The sequence below is a fragment of the Lissotriton vulgaris genome, chromosome 6 (genome assembly GCF_964263255.1).
Source record: "Lissotriton vulgaris chromosome 6, aLisVul1.2, whole genome shotgun sequence".
Taxonomy (NCBI): domain Eukaryota; kingdom Metazoa; phylum Chordata; class Amphibia; order Caudata; family Salamandridae; genus Lissotriton; species Lissotriton vulgaris.
The window spans coordinates 906,260,200-906,286,113 of NC_141694.1; the positions used below are offsets into that span (position 1 = coordinate 906,260,200).

At 45.5% G+C, this 25,914-nt stretch overlaps 1 protein-coding gene across 1 annotated transcript in view; it reads right to left on the reverse strand.

Annotated features, from left to right (window-relative positions):
- Positions 1-25,914, reverse strand: part of TTC27 (tetratricopeptide repeat domain 27) — a 1,875,723-nt gene that overhangs the window by 979,707 nt on the left and 870,102 nt on the right. The window contains exon 8 of the mRNA XM_086926895.1: positions 17,906-18,018. Within this exon, the coding sequence (XP_086783021.1) occupies positions 17,906-18,018 (113 nt within the window). The remainder of the gene's footprint in view (positions 1-17,905; positions 18,019-25,914) is intronic.

Here is a 25,914-nt window from a genome sequence, read left to right on the forward strand (position 1 = left end):
ATTGCTGTCACTTAATTTGCAAAGGGTGAGTACGACGATCCCAACGTGGCGCCTGCGCCCTGAGACTCTAGAAGACCAGGTGTTTAGAACAGAGGTGGGAGAAGGTATTGACGATTACTTCAGGGAGAACTGGGGTACGGCAAGCTTAAGAGCATTGGAATGGGATGCCTTTAAGGTGGTTATCCGAGGGTTATGTATCGCCAAGTACTCAGGAGCTAGGAGATCAGTGGCAGATATTGCAAGAGCGGACAGGGCCCTGAGAGATCTGGAACGGCGGAGGCCGGAGTTGCCGTCCCTGCAGGGGCGATTGCTAGAGGCAAAGGAAAGGGTGGCGGCCGAAACTGAACGACTGCGATGCTTCGACCACAAAGATTACCTGGCGAAGGTTCATGCGGAGGGGGATAAGGTCGGCACGCTGTTAGCCAGGTTGGCTGCCCCGGTGCAGCGGAGTGGTCCAGTTATGCAGATTGCACTGCATAGTGGTGCTCTGACCCATTCACATGATATGGTGTTATCTTGCTTTGCTACTTACTACGAGGATCTGTATCGCAGTAGAAGGGAGGAGACGGAGACGGACATAGAGGAGTACCTAGAGGGAACCCCCTTACTGCAGCTAGAGGTCGAAGATGCTGAACTGTTGGGGCAGGATATCACATTGGCTGACATACGTGGGGCGATACAACACATGGCCCGGAACAAGACGCCGGGACCTGATGGGCTCCCTATCGAATTCTACGCTTAATATATTGATAAACTGGCACCCGCCTTACTGGAGGTATATCAGGAGGCAGTGACGGAGGGTCACCTACCAGGCTCGATGTGTGAGGCCCTAATAGTCTCTCTTCTGAAGCCGGGTCGCTCAGAGCAGGACGTGGCCTCATATCGGCCTTTATCCATGCTATCAGTGGATTACAAAATCCTGAGTCGCATATTGGCGACCCGGTAACTGCCGCACATGTCATCACTGGTTCATATGGACCAGGCAGGCTTTATTCCTAAGAGGTGCACAGCTACGAATATTCGCCGCTTTCTTCGAGTTTTGGCGGAACTTCAGAAGACGAGAGCGCGGCGGCGGTGCTCTCTGTGGATATAGAAATGACATTTGACAGTCTGGAGTGGGCCTTCCTTTGCAGAGTTCTGGACCGCTTTGGACTGGGTGACAGATTCGTGAAGTAGACAACGGCGTTGTACTCTTCGGCCACGGCTTGAGTGAAATTGGACGAGGTGATCTCTGGCCAATATCCAATCATGAGGGGCACGAGATAGGGGTGCTCGTTGTCGCCACTGCTGTTTGCATTGGCGATTGAACCTCTGGCAGCACAAGCTAGGTTGGGGCGGTTGTATAGGGGACTGACGCATCGGGGCAGTACCCACTACATTTCTCTGTATGTGGATGATCTGCTCCTCTTTCTCCGGGAGGCCGATGTGGACCTACAGGGGGCGATTACTATGCTGTCCAGATTTGGGAGGGTTTCTGGTCTTCAGGTGAATTGGACTAAGACGTGCCTCTTCCCAACACGACGGAATCTTCCTCCGCCTGCCGAGCTGGGAACCATTAAATGGGAACCGGCATGCATCACTTATCTGGGGGTCCGGATTTATCACACGCAACAAGATTTGCTGGAGGGTAACATGCCGGTGTATCAGAGCTTTAAGGAGCTGTATGGAGTTCTGAGCAACGCTTCCTCTGTCGAGCAATGGGCAGAGTGGCATTGCTTAAGATGATGGCACTCCACAGGCTGTTATATTATTTCCGTACACTCCCGATCTGGCTCCCGCCGAGAATCTTTTGGGAACTACGATCGCTGATGGTGGGTTTCATCTGGGGCAGCGGTAGACAACGTGTAGCTCTGGCGACTCTGATGAGACCAGATCGGAGGGTGGCCTGGCAGTGCCGGATTTTGAACTCTATTATTTAGCAGCCCAACTGCAAGTATTGACACAAAATATAGCACAGGAATACCGGGGCCCGGAGACTGCCTGGGGGAAAGGGATCCTGCGTCATGTACAGGCCTATATAGTTCTGCAGCAAAGGCTCGACCTGAGGGATCTGACCAGGGAAGAAAGGGCCCTGAGACTGTGTTGGAACAGAATGCAGCGAAGGGCAGGAACTCCTCGCCCGTATGCACCGGAGATCCCACTGGGCATGTTGACGGCGCTACCACACGGGGGGGGATTGGAGCCCGCTGGCGAATTGGGAACAACTGGGCGTCCAGATGGTAGAGGACCAGTATGTGAACCAGGTGCTGGTGCCCTTACCGGTGCTGCAAGAGCTATATGGGCTCCCGGAGGTGGACTTTTTGATTCATACTGCGGTCACGACTGCAATCCAAAAGCACTGGAAAACGGGGAAAATGGAACCGGTGGTGACCCTTGCTTGCCAGTATACTGTGATGGCGGCGGGTACGGTCAAGGCTGTGACTTGCCTCCAATCCAGGCTGCTCCGGGAGGGCATGCGTCCCCTAGATGCTCTTAAGGCGAAATGGGAAGAAAGCATAGGTAAGGAGATACCGGAGACTACTTGGGAACAAACTCTTAAACGGGCGTGGGGGCGTGGAAGAGCACCAGGAACGCTCGTCTCCAGCTAATTCAATACTTTGTGCTTCATAGGGCCTACCTAACACCGGGGAAGATCCGTAAATACTTCCAGGTCCAGAACGCGGCGTGCCCGAGATGTAAGGGGGAGGATATTGAGCTGGAACACATGCTATGGGTTTGTCCCTGTATGGACGGTTATTGGGAGGAAGTGGGGGGACTCTTGAACGCGGTCACGGACAGACAATTAGATTATGACATGGCCACCTGCTTGCTACACTGGTTTCCGCATATGGCCAAAACTAAGGTAGTAATTAATCAGAAAGGAGAAACAGACACTTGTTACACTTCTAGACCATTGGTATAGAAGATTTTGGAGTAACCTCAAAAAACCCAATGCTGATGTAATTGTGCGGTATATCTGTTTCATCCGCCCCGCATTCGGGTTTTTGGCAGTTATCATCGGGTACTCCAAAAGTAGTGGTGTTGCCCGCCTCAACCCGAGGCACCTCTGGTCTATTGTGCAGTGTCCAGAGAAGTGAAAAAAGTGTGCAAATTAAATTCTCAAAAAAAAGAGGAAAACGATTAAAAAACTGGAGAGTCACCCTTAAAGGTTTTTAATATTGAAGTGATTTCCAGATTAATAAAAAAATTAGGGACTACTTAGTAGATCGAGTTACTGGATCTAGGTAGTGCTATATATACAACGTCGACATGTTTCAGCTCTCTGGGCCCTAGGGGTCTATAGAGCTTTCGTCAGGACTCACATACACAAAAACAATGGACTTTTTACTCACACCATTTGTGTAGTTTTAAGTATGTTCCTGTTTTTATTTCAGGAAAATTGCTCCTCCGGTTTCTGAAATAGAATGGGGAGAATACATAGAGAAATACACACTTGATTTGTACATTCTGAATCAGGTTTATGCATTTAATGAATAAAATTATTATTCATTTAAAGAGACTTAGGAATGGGGAGGGTCTGTGGTTCGAGTTCGAGTAGTGGTAACATTTTGACAAGTTAAAAATCGCATTTGTTAACTTTACGCGCTGGCTCTTTGAATGGGGCGCGCTTATTATGGTACTATTGGGGGGTCTGTATGTGACTGGAACCTCACAAAAGTCTGGTTTTAGTCTCGCAACATAGAGGTTTGATTAACCTGGTATACGGATGGGAGGACTCGCAAAGAAATTTAGTAAAAACGCTGTGTGCGCTGTCCTACCTTATACCGGGGAAACTCTTTCTTGCATCGGGGATGTGGCAACTGCTTTAACCAGAGCTGTGTTTAGAGATTATCGCATTAGTTATCATATCACGCAGGTATCTTACCGGAGATCTGTGGTTTCACAAGCCTCCCACCGCCATTACCCGCGTGTATTCGGAATTCCGTCTTGTGCTGGCTCTGCCCCCGGAAATGATACCTCCAACGGAAGGAATCATTTTTAAAGGCACAGGAATCCAAAGTGGCTCGTTGCTATGTTTTTTATCAATGCGAACTTTATGCAGGCACCGAGTCGGGAACAGAGTTGGTTCTTTGTAAGCCCAATAGTTACCGTAGAGAGGGATCATTCAGAGATTGGGTTTAATTCACAGTTCTGGATGTTTGAAGAGTTTTTACTTTTGAACATAACTTTATTTAGCAAACTGTTGCCACGGAATTGAATCATTAAGTCCGTGTTCATAGGTTTTGAGACGTTCCGCCCACCTCTGCTCCTTTTCAAAAAGTGTTCTCTCACATCTCAAAGTCTTATCATTCAGCATCTCAATTACAGTCCAGTGAATGTCGTCACAGGAGTGTCCTGCTTCCACGAAATGGGAACATAACTTGGTGGTGTTCTTTTTCAATTTGATATTGCTCCTATGTTCTCCAATTCTTATTTTTACTTTACGACACGTCATTCCAATATATTGTTTGCCACAAGGGCAGATTACCATGTAAATGACGTGTGTAGAGTTGCAATTTGTATGCTGACGTTGATGCCAAACTAGTGTTTCTGAGAGTTGTAGTGATTTAGATGCTGTTGTTGTTTTACAAGCGACGCAAGAACCACAAGGGTAGTGTCCGGTTACAGGAGTCATGGTTGCATCTCTAGTTGTAACCGATTGTACTTTTTTTGTTGGTCGGGTGTGTACAAGAACATCTTTAATATTCTTTGATCTTCGGTTTGCAAATCTCGGTTTTGGCCAGTTAAATGAACCCGTGTGCAAGATGTGCCAGTTTTTGTTGATCAATTTCTTTACTTCGTAAGAAGCTTGGCAGAATGTTGTCACACAAGTGGTCAAATCTGGTGTTGGTACTTTTGGGAATGTTTGTAGGAGACAGTCTCTGGGTTGGTTATTTGCTCGTTTTTTACAGAGTCTTATTGTTTTTTCTGTATAATCTCTTTGCCTGAGCCTGTCACTCAATTCTATTGCTTGCAGTTGGTAGTCTGTGTTATTGCTACAATTCCTTTTCAAGCGCAAAAACTGGCTATAGGGAAGGTTATCCCTCAACGGCTTTGGATGGTAGGTCTTGTATGATAAGATGCTGTTTTTGGCCGTGGGTTTTCTGAAGGTCTTGGTATGAAGCAAATTGTCTTTTACAAATATTGTTATATCCAAGAAATCGAGATTGTTACTCGTGGCCGTGTACGTGAACTTCAGCCAGGGGTCTAGATTGCTAAGCCAGTTCATGAAGGCCTGTAGGTCCAGTTTAGTGTCCCATATCATTATGATGTCATCAATGTATCTCTTCCAGTATAATATACTGGAAGAGAACATGTTTGTTTCACTGGCTATGTGTTGCTCCTCAAAGTGACTTACATAGAGTCCTGCCACCGAAGGAGCGAAGGCGCTCCCCATGGAGGTTCCATGTATTTGAAGGTACAGGTCGTTTTCATAAGCAAAAAAATTTTCTTTGAGTGCTAGTTTGCAGCATTCAAGTATAAAGTGTCTCGGTGTATTATAGTGCCACTCTTTCATGAATAGTACATCCTCCAAAACTTGTAGGGTGTCATCTTGGGGGAGACTTGTAAATAGAGCCTCCACATCTAGGCCCACCAGGAGCATCGTGTTGGGATTGAATGACATTTTTTCAATTTGCACTAGAAGATCTCGAGTGTCCTTTAGGTAGGCTGGTGTTTGTTGGACTAGCGGTTTCAGGTATTCGTCCGCGAATTTTGAGAGAGGCTCTAATATCGATCCAATGCCTGAAACCATCGGACGACCAGGTGGTGGAGTTCTATTCTTGTGCGTTTTCGGCAGGGAATAGAAATAGGGTGTGACAGGTTCTTTTGTCATTAAATAGTCAGCCTCTTTAGGTGTAATCCAGCCTTTGGTTTTATTTACAAGTCTCCCCCAAGATGACACCCTACAAGTTTTGGAGGATGTACTATTCATGAAAGAGTGGCACTATAATACACCGAGACACTTTATACTTGAATGCTGCAAACTAGCACTCAAAGAAAATTTTTTTGCTTATGAAAACGACCTGTACCTTCAAATACATGGAACCTCCATGGGGAGCGCCTTCGCTCCTTCGGTGGCAGGACTCTATGTAAGTCACTTTGAGGAGCAACACATAGCCAGTGAAACAAACATGTTCTCTTCCAGTATATTATACTGGAAGAGATACATTGATGACATCATAATGATATGGGACACTAAACTGGACCTACATGGAACCTCCATGGGGAGCGCCTTCGCTCCTTCGGTGGCAGGACTCTATGTAAGTCACTTTGAGGAGCAACACATAGCCAGTGAAACAAACATGTTCTCTTCCAGTATATTATACTGGAAGAGATACATTGATGACATCATAATGATATGGGACACTAAACTGGACCTACAGGCCTTCATGAACTGGCTTAACAATCTAGACCCCTGGCTGAAGTTCACGTACACGGCCACGAGTAACAATCTCGATTTCTTGGATATAACAATATTTGTAAAAGACAATTTGCTTCATACCAAGACCTTCAGAAAACCCACGGCCAAAAACAGCATCTTATCATACAAGAGCTACCATCCAAAGCCGTTGAGGGATAACCTTCCCTATAGCCAGTTTTTGCGCTTGAAAAGGAATTATAGCAATAACACAGACTACCAACTGCAAGCAATAGAATTGAGTGACAGGCTCAGGCAAAGAGATTATACAGAAAAAACAATAAGACTCTGTAAAAAACGAGCAAATAACCAACCCAGAGACTGTCTCCTACAAACATTCCCAAAAGTACCAACACCAGATTTGACCACTTGTGTGACAACATTCTGCCAAGCTTCTTACGAAGTAAAGAAATTGATCAACAAAAACTGGCACATCTTGCACACGGGTTCATTTAACTGGCCAAAACCGAGATTTGCAAACCGAAGATCAAAGAATATTAAAGATGTTCTTGTACACACCCGACCAACAAAAAAAGTACAATCGGTTACAACTAGAGATGCAACCATGACTCCTGTAACCGGACACTACCCTTGTGGTTCTTGCGTCGCTTGTAAAACAACAACAGCATCTAAATCACTACAACTCTCAGAAACACTAGTTTGGCATCAACGTCAGCATACAAATTGCAACTCTACACACGTCATTTACATGGTAATCTGCCCTTGTGGCAAACAATATATTGGAATGACGTGTCGTAAAGTAAAAATAAGAATTGGAGAACATAGGAGCAATATCAAATTGAAAAAGAACACCACCAAGTTATGTTCCCATTTCGTGGAAGCAGGACACTCCTGTGACGACATTCACTGGACTGTAATTGAGATGCTGAATGATAAGACTTTGAGATGTGAGAGAACACTTTTTGAAAAGGAGCAGAGGTGGGTGGAACGTCTCAAAACCTATGAACACAGACTTAATGATTCAATTCCGTGGCAACAGTTTGCTAAATAAAGTTATGTTCAAAAGTAAAAACTCTTCAAACATCCAGAACTGTGAATTAAACCCAATCTCTGAATGATCCCTCTCTACGGTAACTATTGGGCTTACAAAGAACCAACTCTGTTCCCGACTCGGTGCCTGCATAAAGTTCGCATTGATAAAAAACATAGCAACGAGCCACTTTGGATTCCTGTGCCTTTAAAAATGATTCCTTCCGTTGGAGGTATCATTTCCGGGGGCAGAGCCAGCACAAGACGGAATTCCGAATACACGCGGGTAATGGCGGTGGGAGGCTTGTGAAACCACAGATCTCCGGTAAGATACCTGCGTGATATGATAACTAATGCGATAATCTCTAAACACAGCTCTGGTTAAAGCAGTTGCCACATCCCCGATGCAAGAAAGAGTTTCCCCGGTATAAGGTAGGACAGCGCACACAGCGTTTTTACTAAATTTCTTTGCGAGTCCTCCCACCCGTATACCAGGTTAATCAAACCTCTATGTTGCGAGACTAAAACCAGACTTTTGTGAGGTTCCAGTCACATACAGACCCCCCAATAGTACCATAATAAGCGCGCCCCATTCAAAGAGCCAGCGCGTAAAGTTAACAAATGCGATTTTTAACTTGTCAAAATGTTACCACTACTCGAACCACAGACCCTCCCCATTCCTAAGTCTCTTTAAATGAATAATAATTTTATTCATTAAATGCATAAACCTGATTCAGAATGTACAAATCAAGTGTGTATTTCTCTATGTATTCTCCCCATTCTATTTCAGAAACCGGAGGAGCAATTTTCCTGAAATAAAAACAGGAACATACTTAAAACTACACAAATGGTGTGAGTAAAAAGTCCATTGTTTTTGTGTATGTGAGTCCTGACGAAAGCTCTATAGACCCCTAGGGCCCAGAGAGCTGAAACATGTCGACGTTGTATATATAACACTACCTAGATCCAGTAACTCGATCTACTAAGTAGTCCCTAATTTTTTAATTAATCTGGAAATCACTTCAATATTAAAAACCTTTAAGGGTGACTCTCCAGTTTTGTAATCGTTTTCCTCTTTTTTTTGAGAATTTAATTTGCACACTTTTTTCACTTCTCTGGACACTGCACAATAGACCAGAGGTGCCTCGGGTTGAGGCGGGCAACACCACTACTTTTGGAGTACCCGAAGATAACTGCCAACAACCCGAATGCGGGGCGGATGAAACAGATATACCGCACAATTACATCAGCATTGGGTTTTTTGAGGTTACTCCAAAATCTTCTATACCAATGGTCTAGAAGTGTAACAAGTGTCTGTTTCTCCTTTCTGATTAATTACTAACTTACCCTGGGGAATGAAACAGATGTCCCAATCCCTAATCCCCCCCTTTTGATTAATTATTACCAAAACTAAGGTAACCAGCAAATTTATCGATTTAGGGCTTTTGCTAGCTAAACGTGAAACTACCTGGCATTGGAAGGCCACGGAGGGTCCATCTTTTGGGCGGTGGAAGAGGGAACTCTGCAAATGGGCAATCTATGAAAGCTCAGGTAATGTTAAAGCGTTGGAGGTGGCTCCAGCGTGGGAAGCACTGGTCCAATCCTTGAAAGACCAACAGGTGTCGGACGGAGAGGAGTGAGTTTCCCATCCATGTGATTAACACATATAACATATAGTTTTGCTAGCCCATTGGTAACGCCGTTGAGACTGTTGAGCACATCTGTGAGCGCCAACACCACTATTCATGTATAGGGGGATGGAATTGCGAGGGTGGGGGGAGATGTATACAAGGAAAAGGAATTCCCACTGTCTGGAGTTGGCTAGGATAGCGATTACACTTGCTGTTGTGTTGAATGTTGTAATTGCTGTGCTACGTTTTTTTTTTTTTAAGGGAATGAGGATCGGGCACAGAACACAGGAGCAGTGGACTCAGGGAATGGTGGGATATATCATTTAGTATTAGCTCCAAGGGGTAGTTATGGTTTGTGTGTTGTGGTAATGGGAGTAAAAGAAAAGCGGATACAGGAATTCTTTGATGGCCGGACATGGTTATAGCTACATGAAGTACATGCGTATCTTGCATTCCGGATTTTTGCCGCCCGACCCCCGGGTTGTGGGCTGAATGGCTGTGTAATATGACCTTTACTATCTTATTGATACCAAACGGTTTTTATATAATGTTAGCCGGCATATATGTATACAGGAATATCTGCAATAAAAACATTTTCAACAAAAAAAAAACACTCTATGGAACTGACACCATGCCAAGACGATCCCCGGAAAAGGATAGGGGCAGACAATGGTGCCTTAGTGGATTGAATGTGCAGTGTGTCCCCGGAATGGGAGGGCTAAGGCATAGACGAGCTCCACTCGGATTACTTGCATTTATGGCGTGATTTGTCTTTGGACTTTATCTTTGACTTTCCTGAAGACGGTGATTTGGAGTGTAACTAGGAAATGGAATGGGAACAAACCTGTGACTTGCAGCAGGAGCGGGTCTGACACTTGGACAACGATTTACCTCGCTTTTTGATCTTTGTAACATATAATTTTGCCTCCCAATCCTTGATGGCTTTTGACATCATTATGCAGCATCTAGAACATAACTGAGTTGAGGTTAGACCCTAAGCACCACCGATTGACATTGTTCGAATCCGTGACAGGCACCTACTTCCTGCAGCTGCGGCACAGTTGGAAGCCTGGCATTTGTGTGTGTGTGTGTAGTGGCGGGGAGGGGGGGGGGGGGGGGGGTCACATTTTCCCTGGCACACCAACGATAAATATCAGACCAAGTAGGAAAAATCTGTAACAAAGGGCGACAGAAGCAAAGAACTGATGTCAACGAGCAGGAGCAGCGCTTACATGTGGCTTAGCACCACTATTTCTGGAGAAGGAGCGAGGTTACTGCAAAGTCAATGACACCTGCTGGCACACTGTCACTGTAACCAAGCTACACTTGGCTGATGAACCTTAACTAGTGCGAAACCTGTCCTGGGTTGCTTGTGTTCTGGTTCAAGGACAATGTGGCCGGGCAGTTTCGGCAGGTCTGTTGCGGTTGGAGCACGGTCATGAATGATTTGCATAAGACTGGGGCCAAACTCAGGTGGCATGGTGTGCAAAATAAGGATGGACTGGGATGCAGCCCAAGCAATTACCCGTCGCTGATATTATTTCAGGGAGTCCATCTATCACTTTTTTGTATACTTTAGTGGGTCACAATTATTAGGACGGGTATACCCAGACGTGGGCCCTGTACACACTGTATCACCGGAACAAAGCTTTACTTGGCTGATCAGCCCAGCAGTGGTTTTTGGGAGAGGGCATCGGGGCTCTTCCCCCTTTATTTTTATCCACAGATCAGAACTGAATAATAAAACCAATTTGTTTATGAAATATTCTTTAAAAAAAATAAAAGGTACTCACACACTAGATCTAATCTTGCTGGCTACTGGCTAGGGGACTGCTGCATACTGCCCCTCTGCACAGTCGTGCTTGGTGTTTGTTGAATGGCTTCCGCATTCCCAACACCTACCCTGAGGCCCAAAGTCTAGAGTATTTGCTGGGCTGACTATCTCACAGCCCTGAGGCATGCGAGGTCATCAAATCAGCAAACAAATAGCCTCAAGGACCAGTCTTCACCCACTTATGACGTGGGGGTAAAGTTAGCCTCAGGTGTTTCAGACTGAAGCCCTGTTGTGGTGGGGGCTTCACATTAATCAGGGAGTGGAGAGGTTTGTCACCCCATCCTTTCCCAACGCGCCAAAGGGAGGGGTTTGGCCCGACTCTGTGATGAGTTGGGAAAGGATGGTGTAGAGGCTGCGGGGAAGAAGAAGAGAAATCGAGTCCGCACAGTGAATCATCGAGACATTTAAAGACACACTGCACAGACTCATGATGTCTGCGTCCCGTGCTGCATTTAGTGTGAGGCGCCATTCTGCTCCAGTTCCACTGCCTGCAGACTTGTGGAGCGAAGTCGCTCGACAAGTCTGCAGGCAGTGGAACTGGAGCAGAATGGCGCCTCATTAAGAGACGAGGGGCGGAGCAGAGGGGTCTCAATGCTCATCTATCGTTAAAACTTCAAATACAAAACATTTAAAAAGCACCATTGCTGCTGCAGACCATTCATAAAAAGAGCTGCCACTCTGGAACTAGGGATCCAGGTTAGATCCTGGCATAAGTGCAGCATACTGTGATTCTGGGCAAATCATTTAACTTCCTCTTGTCGGTAAAAAATGAATGACATTGTATAATGTAATTGGTGCTCATGTAAGGCACTCCAGTACCTTCTGGTCGAGTCCATGCCATATAAAACTGCAAAAAAATAAATGGTGCCCAGCATCTGACAACATTTTATTGTGCATATGTTCCCTTACTGGTACCACGCAGGGCTAAAAAATCGGGTCAGCTTCAGCCCTTTAAGTTACCTCTTATTTGCAGGCCCAGCACACAGAATAAGTGCTTAAAATAATTCCATGCGCAAAGGATCAAGAAAATTGAATGCGCCTGCCATTTACATTTCAGTTCCAATTTCCACGCCCCTTCAGACCAGCCGCTCACAATGTCAAAGAAACTACTATCAAACAGAAACTACTATCAATGGGTGAGCTGAGCTCCCTGACCTCAGCTGTGCAGTGAATGGAAGGGCTGTTGGCAAGGAGCAGGCTAAGATCTTCATCTGGAGAGCCCTAGAGTTGGGGAGTGAGGGGGTTTTCTATAGCCTTATAGTCGGCTGTAGCTGGCTATACCGGCTATTAAAGGCCCGCTCCCGTATTAAAGGCCCGAGCCGAAGGGGAGGTACTTTAACAAGGGACGGGACTTAAATAGCTGGTATAGTCCTGCTACTAAGGGTTAAAAGGATATTAGAATATTCTGCCACTAGAGGGCAGAATGTTCTAACAAATAAAACAAAGGCTTCTCGAAGCTCAAGGGTATTTAAATCCCCTCGAGCTACGAGAGGCCTTTATAAAACATTGGAATGTTGCTCTGCGGGCCTTTAATGGCCCGCAGAAGTTGGGAGCACTCCATTGTCTTCAATGGAGCTCCCAACATTCGAATGTTCTAATTAATGATATGTCGGGGCCACACCGTGAAACAGACTTGAGAGTCGAGTTACAGATCCTAACGGGAGGGAGAGGTTGGTGTAGAGTTCAACCAGAATTAACAAAACAGCGATGACCTAGGGGCCCACCATGAGCCAGCCACAGCAGTGAAGACATTGAAGACTTAGAGGACATGGAAGATCTGTGAGTATCATCAAAGGCTTTGGCACAGCCATTGTATATAAGAGAGCAGGAAGAGAGGACAAGTAGCCTGCGAACGGGAGTGCAACACGAGTTCTATTGGTATACTGAAGGCGCTGTATTTGTATGGCCTTCAACCCTATTTGTTCTTGCAGAAGTGGGGCCTGATTTGAATTCACTACTTTCCTAGCACGGCTAAATGTCTCCTCCAGCGGCTGTTTTCAAGTGGCAGGAGGAATATCCAGCCCACTTCCTAATGCTGTTCCGCAGGGACACCTGTCTGCTCCTCCTCTTTGGATGCTCCTGCTGCAAGCCCTGCTCTGTCACCTTCTGTATTGCAAAGCCTACATCCCTAGTCATAGGTGCTGCACAGCGGTTTTGTAGTGAAAGGCTGACAGGTGCATTTATTTTGCATCCATCATCACTTCAAGGTCACAGTGTGAACCTCTGAGGGTGACTTTTGACCACAGATAGGCATCAGCAGTCGCCGGATAGCTTTGCCATTCAGGTAGGTTATCAGTTTTGCACGGGTGCCAATTCAATATGTAGGATAATGTAGAATAATGTTAGCTACTTCCAGGGTGTTGTTTCTGTATGCTGCAAATGTAGCTCATTACTCTTGTACAATGAATACTTGTCATGTCATGCCTGCTTGCAGGGAGCGGGCGCAGCGCTCGTAACTGGAGACGTGATTGGCAAAAAAGAAGTGGTTGGCAAAAGCTCCCCATACGATTGTGTGCACATTGCACATGCGCACGGTAGTTCCTGGTGCATTTAGGACCGCCTTTCCTTACCGGAAGCGCTTCGCGTCTAGCTAGTGTCATTGGTTCGTTCCGGGTCACTGGGGGAAGCCGTCCGAGGAGTCAGCGGTTGGCGTCTCTCCACCATCGGCGTTTACGGCGGTATTCGTGAGTTCAGGAAGATTCCTGAAATAACGTCTTTCCTTGATTTATTGTTTGTGGCATATTAGTACTTTTGGTTTAGAGCCGGTGGGCTCACAATGGATTTCAATCCGCTTTTGGAACAGCGGGTACCTTATTAATTACCTGACTCGAGGGTAGTCAGATCCCTGAGTTTATTTCCGGATTTAGCATGCTTGGTGTTATTCACCTTTCCGACTTTTGCTTGTGTTGCAAGTCGAGGCCCTAGTTTTGTTGGGACTTTGTTGTATCTTACCTTGTGCCTGTGAACAAGGGAATTGGATGTCAAGAGGTACAGTGCCTGTACAGAGAAACAGTATAGAACTCTAGAAACCTTGAGTCATGCCTAATCTCATGTTTTCTTGTTTATAGGATAACACATACATACATAGAAATCAAGACTTTATTTTATACGGGGAACAAAGCTAAGCACACAACATCCCATAGGTATATATATATATATATATATATATATATATATATATATATATATATATATATATATATATATATATATATATATATATATATATATATATATTTTGGGCTATAAGAACACACATTCAGGAGAGCTGGAACAGAACTATAGTAACCATCTGCTTTGTTTTGTAGATACAAACTTGGTGAAGCCTAAACCTGTCCCGTTAGACGATTGCTGGTTGCAGTGTCTTCCCCTCCTTTCCTTGTTGTGTTCCCCCGTTTTCCCCCAAGTCACCGCTTATGTGTTAGTTGTTATACCTGGCACAGAGAGGTGATAAGGGGCGAGATTGGGGGCTAGGCATCAAGCTCCGTGGCACTCCTGCGACAATTGGAACCGAGCACGACAATACTTTGAACTGAATGGCACCACTTGTTTGCACAATTGAGAACTCTGGAGCTGTGGTTGAAGGCACTGCGAGTTTCGAACAGAGTCAGTCTGTCAGTGGGTCAAAAAGGTGTTGGGAATACATGGCCATCCAATCATCGGCCCCTCCGCAGAGTGCACAGGGCAGTGTTCATGTATTTGAGTTGGATTTGTGATTTTGTGCAAATGGATGTGAAGGGGCACCAATCATAGTTTTCAAATTTATGACAAGGTAAAAGTAAAGCAAAATGTAGTGGCTGCTCACTACTCAAAGTCAACCCTAACTTTTTTGCCCCCACCACTTTCAAATGTCACCAGCCAACACTGGATGAAATCTAACTAGGACGAAACTGGTCCCAGTTGCTTGTGTTCTGGTTCTAGAAGGATCTGATCGGCCAGTTAGGGTTGGACTGTTCTGGCTGGAGCAGGGTCAAGACTGATATGCATATGGTTGGGACCAAACATAGGTGGCATTTTGTGCCAAATAAGGATGGACTGGGATGTAGCGAGAGTACAGTGGCTAAGATTAATTCAAGCATTCCATCCATAATTTTCTTTGTATTCTTTAGTGTGCCGGCACATGAGAGAAATTGCTATGAAGAATTCCAGAGCCAGTCTGGGGCCAGAGGATATTTAAAAGATGAGCAATCTGTGGTTAGAAGTATCCATTGGCAGTTTTGCATTTGGAAAAGGGTGAGCATTAAACAGGTGTCTCTATTTGTCTACTGGGCTATCTTCATATCAAAAGCACAAGTTGATACAAGTTCTATTATGGGGTGTCAATGAGGTACTTGAGCCTAAATTCCCCTGATCCAACCAAAATAAATATTGATGAATCAAGTCATTAAGGCAGAATCTACTTTGCCAGCCCTGCATCCTTCAATAGCATTGGTGAGTTCCTACACATTCTACTCCCCCCCTGTGGAAAAGACCCACCTTATACTTCTATCTCTATGTTATGTTATAAGGATTTATTAAGCGCACAAATCATCCCCACAGGTTGCAGATTCATGATAACTATAAAGATTAAACAGCAATGTTTTTAAAGGATTTCCTAAATGAAATTAAGTCTGAGGAAGAGCGTAGCTGCAGGGTTAGCTGTTTCCAGTGTTTAGGGGCCAGGAAAGGCAGAGAGCGGCCCCCATGTCTGGCCGTACGAGTACGCCTAGGATGTAACAGAATGAGCTTGCTGGATCGGAGATGGCGAGCCAGGATGTATGGATGCAACTTGTTTTTCAGGTAACATGGGCCACTTGCATGCAGGGATTTAAAAAACAAACAGAAATGTTTAAAAAGAGCACACTTTTTTATGGGAAGCCAATGAAGGGAATGTAATATAGCCTCAAATGGAGGGTGAATGTTGCAGACCAAGCAGGCAGCTGTGTTCTGAACAGCCTGAAGTTTGGAGAAGAGACCTCCGTTCATTGCAACCAGTAGGGTGTTCCCGGAGCCCAAGCGACTCACTATCAGTGCCTGGATCCGAGTTTTCCTGGTCTGCAGGGGGATTCATTTGAAGGCTTTCCTCAGCATGCGCATCAGCCCAAAACATGTGCCAGAGATTGAATTGACATGTTCTTTCATGGAAAGGTTATCATCAAAAAGAACACCTACATTTTTAACCATTGTTTTAGGAGTTGGAGTAGGTCCCAATTTGGACGGTCACGAGGCGCTAGACCGGACTGCATGAGCCGTTCTAAAAAGCTAAATTTCCATTTTACTGGAGTTCAGTTGAAGGACATTAGCAGTCATCCAGGAGGCAGTCTTTATCATGTAGTCCCTAAATTTGTGTTTAGTGGATTCAGGGTCTGGCCTCATGGTAATAAGTTGGGTGTCATCTGCATATGAAATTACATCAAAGCCACATTACCTGATAACCTTAACCAGGAGGGCCACATAAACATTGAGAAAGGTGGGACTTAAGATGGATTCCTGCAGAACCCCTATATTTAAGGCCATGTTTCTAGGGTTGTAGGGATCCAACGGTACTGTATGTGTCAGTGCAGACAGAACGTTATCTAGCCAACCCAGTGCTCTGCCTCTGACACCAATCTCGGGATTTGGGTTACATGAGAGATGGTATTGAAAGCTACGGATAGATCCAGGACAACCAGCATGGTTGAGTTCCTCTGGTCTAAGGCAAGCCTGATTGTGTCAGTGGCCTCCACCAAGACGGTCTCCGTGCTATAGGATGCATAGAAGCCTGACTGTGAGGTGTCTAATAGGTAATGCGTTTCTGAAAAAGAGACTAGCTGTTGATTGACTAGGGTCTCTGTGACCTTACGAAGAAAGGGAAGCAATGATATAGGTCTGTAACTGACCAGATATATAGGGTCAGCCATAGATTTTTTGAGAATCGGTCTGACCCTTGCAGCTTTCCATTTAGTTGAAAGAGCTTTCAAATTTAGAGAGAGGTGACAAGTCTGTGATTGGAGCAAGAAGTCCTGGGACCAGATTAGCCAGAATATGAGGGGGAGGAGCAGGATCCTCTGGTGATCCAGATTTAATCCTGTTGAGCAGGACCAGCACTTGCTCAGGAGTAACAGGATTAAAAGTTTCAAGAGATGTAGAATGGAATATGGGTTATGATTTAGATAAAGATTGCCTAAACGGTTGTGCATTTTTTGGAAAGGATTAGTATATGTTACTGATTTCATGTTCAAAATGAGCTGCGAGATCATAACAGAGTCCCTGAGATGTTGGAAGAGTAGAGGTGCATACAGCAGGTTTGGTAAATTCTTTACGGACACTGAAGAGTTATTTCGATAAATTACCAGCATTATTTTTTCTTTCGACTGTCTGAATCTTTCTTGCCATTTTAATGTTTTTAAGAACTCTGGCTAGAAAACCAAATTTCCATTTCACTGATTATCGCCAGCACTTTTTTTCAGTGAGAAACTTGCCCTGCTGCTGGATTTCCACCTCCCATTTTACAATACATCTGCTTACGGTTATATGAAAAACCAATGCAACGTTTGTGAAACATTCACAAAGTCCCCTGTTAAACAGGCACTGTTAACCAGCCCTATGCAATTTACAAACCCACATACGTATGTATGGCAATCATCTGGCAACCATCTGGCAATTAAATGATTCATATTAGCCATTGTAGTTGGAACATGCCCATTCAAGAGACCATCCTTTGGTCATGACCCAATGATACATATTCATAATAGCCAACAATTTAAAATAAAATAGTTGATTTTTAGACTAACATGGGTTACTGTCTACGGTTTTGCTATTTTTAGTTGGGTACAGAATGATTTAAAAAGGTGAAACATTTTTTGTATCCACCCAACACCGCTGGAAGTCAAAAAGAATAAGTCTAGAACTAAGATGGAGGCTTGACAAATATGCATATGTTGCCACATTACTCTCATAATATGTACTAAAGAACAGTGCAATTACACAAAATAATATCAACAGCACTTTTCATTTCTCCATTACAAAATAACAATGCATTTCAAAAAGAGCACTTTTCTAGAAACAATGAGCCGTCTCAAGGGAACTTACCAAATGCCAAGGAGTACTGCCAGTTCCTCTGCACACAGTTCAGGCATATGAAACTGATCAGGGTCTTGCAACTTGATGACATTTAGGACGGTATCATCATTCAGTTGATGATTCTGTAAGTCAGAAGGTATACCATGTAAGATCATTTATAAGTGTGGCATTAAGCTCTAACTCAACAAACATCATGCTTAATCTTCCACAAGTTAAGAACCACAACAGTGAAGCTTGGACAAGCTAGTGGAGCATGAGGAGACCACTTTTTCCCCTCTCACTAATATCCACTCCAAGACCGCCTTACAAGTGATGGCACACCTTTTAGCTTGTGTCTAGAGTGCCATAAAATAAAATGGGCTATGTCGGAGGGGTCAATGGAATTTTCTGGAGTGACTAGTGCCAACATCATCAAAGCACTAGAGGGGAGGCTATGGCAATGTAAATTTGTAAATAATTGGATAGAATGTCTAGATAATGTCCTATTCAACTAATATCTAGCTGTTCCTACTCAAAACCGGAATAATTAAGTATAAGCCAAGCATGAATATTAGCAAATATTGGGCTCAATGCGGATAGCATTTCCTATTAGTAGTTGTGTTTTCTACCTGTATTGGATGTGAATTACATCTGAATCTCCAAGCCTGATTTACTCAGCATTTTCTGAGAGTAGTAGTTTCTTACTCCAAACGTAGGTGAGCCTCGCAAGGAGAATAGCCACTGCTGACACATGAAAAAACGTTTGTGATTCTTGAGACCTTTTTTATAGTGGGTAATCATGTGTTATTCCTAGAAATTAATGAGGAAGTCACAACTAACCACAGAGTAAGAAAAAACTAATCACAGAAAATGTGTTGTGGGTCAGGCCTCGGTATTCAGATTTAGTTCATACTTAAGACAGGAGTAACACTCAACTTTAACTAAAAAAACACATGTCAAACAGACATACATATTTCAGAAAGATCATTTCCTTTCGGGCAATGGACAAAACTCCATTGATAAATCACCTTTTTTACTGTTAAGCCCCTCACATAATTGATCAGAAACTGTTAAAGGATTTACCTACTAAGATGTCTACGCATCACTCCGCTCCTCATGGGAGTGAGGCAGTCGTAAATTTAAAGAATTTACAAACGACCAATACCATCGGGGCAAAGAATAGGGTAGAATAAAGCCCTCAAGATATCAGTTTGACCTTCTGCTCCATAATATCAACCTGGATAATACGTATCACGCATCAAAATATGAGATATACGGGGATGGGAAAAATAAATTGTAGGATGGTATGAGCAGCCACTCCTGTTAAAAGAAGAAATTATACCGGCACTACTCTCTTATAAAAGATATGTAAAACGCACTTTGGGAATATCATCCTCACCACAAGATCCATGTGGAAATCCATGCTTTATAAGACATCATTAGTTCTCTTAAAGAAATAATCAAATCAATTGAAAGAAGTAACCCCTTACGGAATAGTGTCCTGAAGAAGGTGGCCCCACATCTAATGGTTTAAACCACCGAAACGCGTTGACGCCTATGCCAAATAAAGAATCCAAAAAAAGACTGGGAACCTGTAGATACATGGGAATTCCTGTATTGAGTGTCCCACATAAAAATAAAGGGCTATTGGATCAAATTAAGGTTTAACAAAAGCATTAGATTTACTTAGCGAGAAGAGGTAACTTTAGTAGTTTATGATTTTATGTCATGTTCTCTTGTTGGAATGTATATGCAGTATAATAATTTTTTCTTGTTGATATGAAATGAAGTGTGTTATCTGTATTTGAAAACTTTTAAACTAAAAACTTTTTATGTATACTTTTTCGGGAATATTTCCGAAATTTTAAATGCCAAGATAAAGAACTTTTTATACCAATAAAAACATTGTAAGTCACTGGGACACTATCGGGATATCGACTGTTGGTGACATGTTGAAGAAAGGGGAGGTGATTCCCTTCGAGCAGTTAAGAAAAACATAGGAATGGCCCCCTCGGAACGTTTTAGATATACACAAATACGACATGCCCTGATGACAGTATGCCCGCAGGCTCAGAGGTCCCAGAAGCGTCCCCCTTAGAGGACAGATTGTTAACAGACTACATGCTGAAGAAGGCGACTTCTCTCACCTATTGCGAACTTGTAAATAACTTGCCTGACCCAGTGGGACCCCTAAGAGATAAATTGGCACATGACCTTGGCAAAATGAATGACACAGAATGGCAGGAAGCATTAGCGTCCCCAAGGGAGGTGGGTATACCCTCAAGACTCAAGTTGGTGCAACTGCGCATATTACACAGCTCCTACTACACTAGGCACACTCTAAACAAGATAGGGAGGGTGGAGCATCCCTACTGCCTGAGGGGTTGCGGAGAGGAAGGTACCTTTTACCACACCATATGGGATTGTCCCAAAATAGCAGAATATTGGGTTAAAGTGCTGCGGACCATCTCACAGGTAGAGGTGGTCTCGCTGCTGCCGGCGCCTAAGCGCTGTTTATTCAATATATGGGAACCAAACGATCTCACGCGCACCGGACAAAGCTGGGTTACGCTGGGCATGATGATTGCCAAAAGGAATATAGCACAAAGGTGGGGGGGATGGAGATGCCAACCTTAGTGGCATGGAGCAAAGATGTGGATGCAGCCATGATTGCAGAGAGAGCGATATATAGTTCTAGAGGTTGCCAAAAAAGTGGAATACAATGTGGGGGGCATGGAATACATATAGATGTGAGCTTTATGGTCCATTGTCAGACCCAGAGGACAGTGATTTGGAGTCAGAGGAGGTCTAAAGACACAATATTGTAGAAAGGGCCGGGGGGTCTCAGCTGCTGTAAGATCGCTGGTTTTGAACCTGGGGAAAACTACAAATGTGTCCAAAAACAATGTGAGATGCTGTACTGCATGTTTATGTTTTGAATTTGTAAATTGTACGATTTACATGAAAATGAATAAAAAGTAAAAAAAAAAAAAAAACATTGTAAGCGCTACATTTTTGTCTGAATATATTGGGAATAGAAGTTGACTAAATAAGAGTCCGGGATGCAAGAATGAGAGAGTGATGTGAGAATTTATATAGTTTGTTTCCAGGGATTTCCCCTTAGGCTTAAATTGTCTCGAGTACCCTATTTCCTGGAATTAGTGGGGTCATCTCTCTTTCCTCTACTATTACATAGTTTGATGCAGAGGATAACCCAGCGTGATATGGTCCTCTTTTGGACTGCAAGCCCCTTCTCTGCTCCCACATATCCTATAAAGAGTTGGTCATCCACCCAGAATTCTTTTGTGCGATCAAGGTAAAACAATAACGCTCTTTTTGAGTCCAGACAGTGGAGACGCTCTTCTTCTTTGGAAGGATGTGGAGGTGCATAGAAAGTGGACAGATGAAAGGGAGTTACAACCTTGGGCACAAAAAAGGTTGCCCTAGTTCTCAGTACCACTTTGTCTGGGAAAAATGTCATGTAAGGAGGCTGTGATGACAGTGCCTGTAGTTCGCTCACCCTCCTGGCAGAGGTAATTGCCACCAAAAAAGCTGTTTTAATAGTGAGCTACCATAGACAACAGGAGTGCACATCAAGAACGGAAGGACCAAATTAAGGTCCCATTGTGGCATACAAAAGGAGAAGGGGGAAACAACTGGGTTAACCCCTTCAAAAATCTCTGCACCAAAGGGGACTTATAAAGTGAAGGCGATCTGCCAGCTGGAGAAATGCCGAAAGCCTTGCTGGGCCAGGGAAAGCAAAAACAGGAGGATATTTGCCATAGAGGCAGCTAAAGGGTAAATAGACCATTCTGTACAATAGTTACAAAATGTATTCCATAGGCAGGCGTATATCAATTTCGTTGAGGGGCACGTGGTGGCCAGAATAACCTTGCAGACTTCGGAGGAAGATCAAAAGCGGTCAACTGTCACAGCTCAATCTCCACCCAAAGAGTCGAACAGTGGACAGGTTCAGGTGAAGGATCCTCCACTGCTGCTGCGACAGAAGATCCTCTCAAAGGGGCAGGCTGATCAGAGGATCAATGCTCATATCCAGAAGCTCGGGATACAAAACTCTGTGCCCAATACGGAGCCAGAAGAATAACTTGTGCCCGGTAGCTCCTGATCTTCTTGAGAACTCGGGCAGGAGTGGTATAGCCGGAAAAGCATACAGGAGACCTGAGCTCCACTCACAACAAAAAGCATCAATGAGCGAGAGTCGCCTTGAAAACCCCAACGCACAAAACTGCTGACACTACGCTTTCTCTTCAGAGGCGAACTGATCTAACCAAGCCTTTCCCCACCTCTGAAATTGACCTTGCGCCATCTCCGGATGGAGACGCCACTCGTTATCCGCAAGGCACTTTCAGAGGAGTTCATCTGCTCTGACTTTCAGAGAATTGGCCAGATGTTGAACTACCAGGGAAATGCCCTGTTTCAGTCCAGAGGCGCAGGTTATCTTGACAAAGAGTCCACAACCCCACTTCTCCTTGTATGTTGGAGTACCACATGGCGGTAGTGTTGCCCATGAACTCCTGAACTAGCTTTCCCTTTATGGATGGTAATAAGGCTTTCAGTGCCAATCAGATCGCCCGAAGCTCCAACTGGTTGATATAGAGCCTGGCTTCCAACGGTGACTAGAGTCCTCTGATCTCCACCTCCCCCAGTTGGCGTCCCCATCCCAGAGGAGATGCACTATCACTATTTTGAGATCTGGATGGGGAAGGGAGATGGGTCTGCCGCTGACCCAATGGCGCTTTGTTAGCCACCACAGCAGGTCTTTCGCAGTGCACACTGAGATCTTAACCAGGTCGGTGAGCTTTCCTTGATGCTGTGCCCATTGGAACTTCAGGTCCCACTGCAAAGCCCACATGCGCCACCGTGCATGGTCTACTAGCAGGATGCAGGAGCATGAGGCCCAACAGATCCCTGGATAGAGGCTGAAACACCGGTATCATAGCCTGAATATCCTGGACTTGCCTTTCAGGAGGATAGGCCCAAAACTGCACGTGTCCAGAACCGCCCCAATAAAAGGCATTGTCTAAGAGGGAGTCAGGTGTGACTTTGGCACGTTGATAGTGAACACCAGCGAATGCAGGAGGTTCGCCGTAGTCTGGAGGTGGGAGACGACTGCTTGGGACAAGCTGCCTTCAACAACCAGTCGTCAAGATAGGGGAAGACTAAAGCCCCTAATCTCCGCATATAAGCTGCGACCACCACCATCATCTTTGTGAACACCCGAGGGGCCCTGGTGTGGCCGAATGGGAGCACTGTATACTGAAAGTTCTCGTGGCCCACTGTAAACCACAGGTAGCCAAGATGGGCAGGCCGGACTGGGATATGAAAATAGGTATCCTGCAAGTCCTGCGCCACCATCCAGTCTCACTGGTCCAGAGAAGACAGTACCTGAGCTAGCACCTTGAACGTCTTCTTTTTGAGGAAGTAGTTGAGGGCTCTGAGGTCGAGGGTAGGACGAAGGCGTCCATCCTTATTTGGGACCAGAAAAAAGCTGGAACAACCACCACAGCCTATTTCTGGCCCAGGAACCCTCTCTAAAGCTCCCTTGGCCAAGAGAGTATTGACTTCCTCGCGGAGCAGAGCAAGGTGATCCCCCATCAGCCGATCGTACACTGGAGGCATAGATGGAGGGGTAGAATTGAAGGGTATGGAGTAGCCCTTTCGGATTATTTGCAAAACTCACCTGAGGTGATATTTCGCCAGTGGTGAAGATGATGGTGCATTCTACCACCGACTAGTCATGAACAATCCTGGGGGAATCGGACTAGGAAGGTTTTGCAGTGCAGGAGGGGATCGTGCTTGGCTCGACTTCTGCCCACCAAACCTATAGGGGTAGGGGTGAACCATGTCTACGGCCTAGCAGGGGCTGCTGAACTTGTGGGGCCCTCTGGCTGGAATAGGGTTAATGCAGTAGGTAGGCCCTTCCGTAGCCATGAAAGGACCGAAAAGCAGATACAGGTCGGGACATTGTGGTGAGGTCCAAGGACTTGACCGTAGCACGTGAGTGCTTGAAACGTTCAAGGGCGCAATCTGCTTTGTCCCTGAAGAGACGGGAGCCATCAAAAGGCATGTCCATGAGATTAGCTTGGACATCCCCCAAAAAACGAGATGTCCTCAGCTAGGCATGGTGACGTATGGCCACCGTAGTGGAAATCGCTCTGTCCAGCAGTTCTGTCATGACCAAGCTACATCGGATGGCGACCTTGGCTGCATCTCTCCCGTCTGAAATGGCTTGGGAGAGTAGGATCCGGTCCTCTTACGAGACCCTGGGCAGCACCTGCACAACTGTGTCCCATATTGAATGGGAATACTGGGCCAAAAGACATGCAGTGTTTACCGACCGCTATGCCAGACTGCTGGAAGAAAAAGCTTGCTTTCCAAAGATTTCCAGTCTCTTGGACTCCATGTCCGGAGGTACGGAAGGGAAAGCACCATCGGAAGTGGAAGCTTGAACCACCAAGCTTGGTGGGGTGGAGTGGGTAAAACTGGGTCGCCCAGTGCAGCGCAATGGCGGCGGGCCATCGTCCTATTCACAGGAGCCCCTGTGCTGGGTTTGGACCAGGGTTCCAGAAGGATGTCCGTTAAGGCCTCACTGAATGGCAGCAAGGGTTCCGAGCTGGAGACACCAGGCTGCAGGACCTGACAGCCACAATAGGCATCTGCAGGTCAAAGTCCTCCGCAGCCCTACGCACCACCATGGTGAATGATGCCCCCTCCTCCATAGCCAGGTTAGGTGGAGACATCATGCCAAAATCTGTCGAAATGTCCAGACCACTGGCATCGCCCAGTTCATCATACCAGTCCATGTCTTGTGGTTGCAGTATTTAAGGGATCCTTCTGCCCCTCCCAGCCAATCCTCCTCATCCATTCCTAACACTTCAGAATAGGGCAGGTTGAACAGTTGGAGCAATCGGCTCTATCAGTGCCGGTCTCTGCATCGGAGGACACTCAACCGGCTCCATGTCGTCGGGAAAGAGGATGGGGAAGGGGGCTGCCGGTGGGCGACACAGAGGACCTCAGTGGTGGACGCAGCACCGTGGAAGGTCGCTGTGGAGGTGGAGGACTAAAGGCACGCCAGCAGGGTCAGGCCACCCAAATATGTTGCACATGGTGTCATAAAACTCCTTAAGCTTGGCGGTGGTTGCTCCTGGTCTATGGGGATGAGGAGCCAACCCAGGCACCCACCACACGTAGCGGGCCTCTAACACTGAGGGTCCTCCACCTCGTTGTGAGTGGGCTGGGAGAAGTCAAGGTATGCTTCAACTTTTTGTGTTTTTTGTGGTGCTTCTTTCCTGACTTCAACGAAGAGGACTTCGATTCACTGGACCAAGCAGTGATCGGACCTTCCTCTCGACCAAGACCTGGACAGGGATCGAGAACATTGAGGTGACCTCCGTGGTGCCGGACGCCGGGCCGAAATCAGCTGTAGGGACCACTCCCTCAAATCCTTCAGCGCCATGGCCTGGCAAACGAGCACGACTTCTTGTCGCAGTTGCACTCCAGACACCAGAGACACACTAAGTGGGGGATATGTGATTGCCATGGAGCGGTGACAGGCGCTGCACGGTTTGAACCCTGAGGTTCTCTTACAAGACATCTTACACCAGAAGAAGACGACAAAAAGTGAAAAAAAAGTCTGCCAAAAAATGACGGGGTAGCGCTCTTTGACAGATCTACACTGGCTAGCGTGGAAAGAAATAAAACGTCAGAGGGCCAGAGTGGCGGTTATATTGAAGACGCAGACATTGCTGAGTTGACCGACGCCACCTAACGGCAAGCAGGGGTACTGCTAAGAATAATCTTTCTGATCCAGCCTGACGCCTGGAAGTTCAAAGGTAAGGAATCTGCAGCTAGATATCTCTATCAGATATATGACTTACACTCTTTCCCAACTAACACAAGCAGCTTAATCGAGTGGTAATGATACACCTTCCAAACACATAATCCCAAATTTAAAGCGGCACTGGAATTAGATGCTAAACTTTTTATTATTTAAATCTTTTATCAAGCAATGGCATGCC